The sequence below is a fragment of the Priapulus caudatus genome, unplaced genomic scaffold (assembly GCF_000485595.1).
Source record: "Priapulus caudatus unplaced genomic scaffold, Priapulus_caudatus-5.0.1 Scaffold639, whole genome shotgun sequence".
In the NCBI taxonomy this organism is placed as follows: domain Eukaryota; kingdom Metazoa; phylum Priapulida; class Priapulimorpha; order Priapulimorphida; family Priapulidae; genus Priapulus; species Priapulus caudatus.
Genome location: NW_014577700.1, coordinates 35708 through 41426, shown reverse-complemented (window position 1 = coordinate 41426; position 5719 = coordinate 35708). Strand labels below are relative to the sequence as shown.

At 40.6% G+C, this 5719-nt stretch overlaps 1 protein-coding gene across 1 annotated transcript in view; it reads right to left on the bottom strand.

The window, feature by feature from the left end:
* Nucleotides 1-5613, bottom strand: part of LOC106812365 (beta-1,3-glucan-binding protein-like) — a gene marked incomplete at its 5' end in the record, with an annotated part of 14947 nt that extends 9334 nt beyond the window's left edge. Inside the window, 6 exon segments of the mRNA XM_014816219.1 lie at nt 3054-3322; nt 3632-3767; nt 4129-4185; nt 4566-4764; nt 5155-5271; nt 5460-5613. Coding sequence (XP_014671705.1) covers nt 3104-3322; nt 3632-3767; nt 4129-4185; nt 4566-4764; nt 5155-5271; nt 5460-5613 — 882 coding nt within the window.
* Between the last annotated feature and the right edge of the window lie 106 nt (nt 5614-5719).

Sequence of the window (5719 nt, the reverse complement as noted above, 5' to 3'; positions counted from 1 at the left end):
GATAGATAGAGTAGATTAGATGGATGGACTAGATAGATAGATAGATACGATGTGGTAGTGATGATAGGATAGATAGATAGATAGATAATAGATAGAATATGGATAGATATATGAGATAGATTAGATAGATAGATGATAGATAGATAGATAGAATGAATGATAGATAATAATGAAGATAGAGTAGATAGTAGATAGATAGCTACGAAAATAAGAATAGATAGATAGATAAATAGAATAAATAGTTTTGGAATAGATAGATAAATTATAGATTAGATAAATAGAATAGAATACGATAGATCGTAGATAGATTAAGATAGATAGGATAATGATAGATACGATATGATAGAATAGATAGATTAGATATGATAGATAGATCTATTATATATATATATATATAGAAGGTAAAGAATAGATATTACTATAATATTTATATATATGATAGATAGATAGATAGATAGATACGATAGATAGATAGAATAAGCATAGATTAGATAGATAGATTAGATAGATAGATAGATAGATAGATAGATAATAGATTAGATAGATAGATTAGATAGATAGATAGATTAGATAGATATGATATGATAGATAATGATAGATAGACTAGTATAGATAGATAGATAGATAGACTAGATAGATAGATAGATAGATAGATAGATAGATAGATAAGATAGATAGATACGATAGATAGAGTTATGATAAGAATTAGAGTAAGATGAGATAGAGATAGAATAGATTAGATATGATATGATAGATAAGATAATAAGATAGATAGATAGATGTAGATAGATAGAGCATGTAGAAATGGTTTGTTTATTTTCATCTGCGAGGGGTCCCCCGGAATAAATTAAACACAGAACACGTGAGACGTAGAGAGCAACTTATTAACGTATTTATCTTCATCATTATAGTAAATCGCAGCATCAGGCAATACGCGCACAGCAATACCGCGCAATAGCAATAGCGCACAGCAATAGCGCGCACAGCACAATAACGCACACAGCAATACGGCACACAGCAAACGACACACAGCAATACGCGCGCAACAGCAATACGCACTACTAGTCGTAGCGGACGATCACTGTTGTTACTGTCGGCGACTATATATAACATCACACGTCCTTTCGCACTATTCGGCGCGGCGCGGACCGAAGTGAAATTACCCTCATGTACGTGCGCTGGCGCAGCTGAAGGCACCTCGCGCGCTACCGGACAGAAGTGTGTGTGTGTGTGTGTGTGCGTGCGTGCGTGCGTGCGTGTACTAGGTAAGCTTAACGAAGGAATATATAAATCGCATATGACGAGGCCGTGGCGCACGTCCTGATGTTTCAAACATCTAAACCTGGCACGGGGGGGCTTACGCTTGCTCTCCGCTTGTGTCATTAATCACCGTGTAGCTTTCAAGGTCATCGGAGACATACGGCCGTAAGTCTTCTCCCTTTTTTAAATCGATGGCCATGAGTCTGGAAAGATTTTTGTCTCGCCATTATTTTTTGACCCACAACTAGTAGGAGATTGCACCGGCGGGCGACTTCAAACTGCCGTCCTTGGATTGAATAGGGTGTGATAGATTCTTCCGTGAGCACGCGAGAAACAGTGTCCGTTCATTTACATCCATTCACCTTTCAGTTACGAACGCAGTCTTTTCAACGTCGGCTTTAGGCATGTGGTGCGGCGGCGGCGGCGGCAGCGGGGGGGGGGGTAGCGGGACAGGCTCCGTAAATAAACTGCCACGCGACGATTTAACAGATGTTGGAAGAAAATTAGTGCAGTTCTCTGAATTCAAACTCGGCCCTGACATAATAATTTATAGATGGCGACGATTTGTAGAATAGTTTAGTAAATAAATGATTCTCGTCGGTGCGCGCTACATGAACACTCAGTTCTCATTGCTATCATACCCCGATGGATGTATTTTACTGCAAAAACACCGCAGGAGTGGGACGGCCCCGTTTATATGACGCAACTAAGTATATTTGCCTTTCAATTGGCAGTCGCATACGCTTCAATAGCGCAGCACGAGCGAATTAAACCACATTTGCCTGGGAGGGGAAAATGTGACATTTAACGGGTTTGCGGGAAATGTAGTGAGTCACGTACAATCAGACATGGTGACGTAGCAAATAGCAGGGGGAAATTGCAAGATTTTCAACTCTCGTTGTTTCGTTTGTGTTTTGGAATGTCCAATCTCTTCGGAACATTGCTAATATGGCTGCTTCATAATGACTCTCATTAATTCAACAAACTCTCGTTCGAACGCCGTATATGTTATATGCCGGGTATACAGAGCAAGTATAGTGTTTTAAGTAAGAGATAACGGTGTTTAGTTGAGCAGTGTGCGATTCCGTATACAGATAACAGCAGAGTGAATATAGTAGGGAAGCAAGTGAAGTAATAACTGCACGTTAGTTAGTATTTAGTCCGTAGCCAGAGAAAACGAACGAGGAACCCTTATAGTATTGTCGCAACAGTTGTGTTCTTATTATCGTAATAAATAGATAATAGGGAATTAGGGGATATAATAATTCCCTATTATCTACTTCTGATATTATGTATGTATATAATATGTATGTATATAATGTATGTAGAAATATCAATGAGTTCTGCATAGCTAATTGTTAAGCGCGTTTAGAAAGTTTAGAGACAACAATTAACGAGCATTTAAGAATTCCTTACTAGACGAAATGCATTACACGGAGTCTAAAATATAAATATAGAAGATATTAGCGTTAGCATGTGGTTGGAAGGATGAGAAAAATAATAGTTGATCGCGCATCTCAAATGTTTGAAGCAACGTTAACGGAATTGCTGTGAGTTCACCGGAATATACCGCCGAGAGACACTGATCGCGGTGACCAATCATAGAACCTAACCAATATAACATTCGCCAACTGCTTGCGTGTAATTTGGGTCACACGGTTGTATTAAAAACTCGTGCGGGCGGTTTTGATAGTCAGCCCACGAGTCTTCACGACATATTGTATCTTTGCATCTTGTGTCTTTTGAAAAAAATTATTCCTTGTCAAAAAACTTCCTATTCGCTGTTCCTAAATAGGACGAGAGAGAGATTGCGGAGAGAGGAGCGTCGTCGTTTGTTAGATTTCTATTCGGAGTCTTCGAGCTTGTAGACGCGAATAGAGTCGACCTGGAGGGCGCTGTCATCGCCCTGCCACGTCGGCGACCATTCGTCCTTGCCCTCCCAGAAGTCTCGCATCGGGAACTGTGCGGTATTAAGCCACGGCTTGCCGTTGTCGCCGTACGTCCAGCCGTCACTGAAGAATCCGTTCGATCCACCGACAGCAAGATTGATCGACAGATAGAACTGGAGGGAGAGAGAGATGTGTAGAAACGTATTATTGATTATAGATTATAGATTATTGATTATAAATTATAGATGCACCGCGTATACTGCATATAGTCGCAGTAATTCACACAAGAGCGTTTTACAATTGATATCGGAAAAACTTGTGCGATTTGCTTTCACAAAGGACACTGATTCACTCTGCATCGACATTTATCTCAAATGGACAACGTTTTTCACGTAAAATAGTCGCATAATGGCATCAGAACTGTGTGAGTTACGCGTAATTGGGTGATGAACACTAACAACAATAAATATAGTAGAAAATACCTCTTGATCGAAAGGCGCCATTTTGTCTCCAGCGGCCCATGGATTATCAATGTCTATAAATTGAGAATATTGGCCAAGCTCAAAGAAGTCGCTAGGTGGCACTACGCTCAGCAACGGAACATCATCAATGGTGAAGCTGGATGGAATAAACAACAAACAATTGTAAAAACCCAGTCAAGCTACTCTAACTCTCACTCTCACTCTCACTCTCACTCTAACTCTAACTCTCACTCTAACTCTCACTCTCACTCTAGCGAAAGCTTCTTGACTTGATATAGCCAACCATTTAATTTAAAACGGAGAGACACAGAGACAGGTAGCTGTACCGATAGGCATGGTCTTACTGCCACAGACACAAAGCTAGGACGTAGCAGCAGCAAGCACGGGGCGGTACAGTACAGCTATAGGGTGTAGGATACCTATATAAGCACTTATCTAATCTGACAGATTCATAACTTATAAAGATAAGCCTTTTTAATACGCTCTTGATAACTTACTTCATCGCGCTCGAGGTCCAAGTGACGCCATATGTGTGGAAACCTCCACCGATGTGCCTGATAAAATAAAATAAAATATAAATAAGCGAATAAAAGATAATAAAACGCACGAATTAAAAGGCGAGCAAATACATTCACTGTTTTATCTTTATTATTTATAATAATAGATTTTCTTTCTGGATACTGACTGCAGAGGGAGGAAATCGGCAACCGTGTTATTTCCGGTAACTATAATTTTTATTCGCTATACGAAGAAAAGCGAAAAGAGCAAATTATCAACGTGAGCATATATAATACTGCAATAATAAAATGCGTTCGTTAATAGGACCTACTTATATTACCTACAATAAACAGCGCATGCATCCGACGCTTATACTTCTACAACAGGAAGGGGGGGGCTTAAATCAAAATACGTGACGCATAGCACTTGCACGTACTTTCCAGCGATGGTTCTAAAGAAAGCGTTGGTCAGTGGATACGGGCCCCAGTGCATAGTGGCCTGCACGACTCCCTGACCGAGAGATTGACCGGGAAGCTGGGTGGTGACGTTAGCGTTTCCTCGAGCTTCAACGATGTCTATCTCACCGGACGCTGGCCACTTGCCGTAAGCGTTGTTCCTTGGAAGCAGCTTGATTCCTGCGAGAGCGAAGAAAGCACGCACTGTATACGAGCTGATCGCACTCTCTTGTAGTGAATTTGTGTGCATTAATGTTAAGGTATTGGCATGGCTGTTAGTGTGAGTATTATTTGGTGTTGTCTCACGCATGTGGGCTTAATTTTGAGTGTGCATACGATTACGTCATTCGAACTTTATTCTAGTTCTAGATTACTAGATACCTTCATTCTTCTAGTCACGACTATATAAATTATAATTTTATGTTAATTGTGTCCACGCTTCCATCAAGATCGTGATAACAAAGGTTGGACTCATTCAGATCTGTAGCGTAGTGAAATGATACATAGGTAGAGACAGAGTTGATACGAATGAACATATTAACAGAGCGAAGACTGCGGAGATGTCTGTACCTGGCCACAACCAGTCTCCCACGGGCATCTGCGCCTTGACCTCCACTTTTCCGTATTTGAAGGCGAATGAGTTGAGAGTTCTGAGACGCGCAGATTGGATTGGATTGATGATTTCACCTGCAAGGTTGAACATATTTCATACATATAGGCCCTTATATATAGTGTAATATATTTGTATATATATATATCACATTTATTTATCTATATATGCCAAAAAAAATTATCTCCGAAACTCCCTCGAGTTTTCGCTCGATTGTTAAGGTGTACGCATTCACCGCTTCACCACACTTCTTCCTGTTATATACCTTGGAATGGCGCCGAAGTCTTTGGGTCGAATCCGGGTCCTTCGCGGTAGCAGCCGAAAAAATGGTTGTCGCTGCATCCGTCGTTCTTGCCGTTGCCGCCCCACAGATCGAGCGTGCCACCATACACGAATCCGTCACCGTACTGATCGTCCGTAAACGTCTGCATCACACAGTTACACATTCACCGCAACGCTAGCTAACCGTAGCAAACACATGCGATACAACTGTCGATATTCTTATTATTATTATAATAATAATAA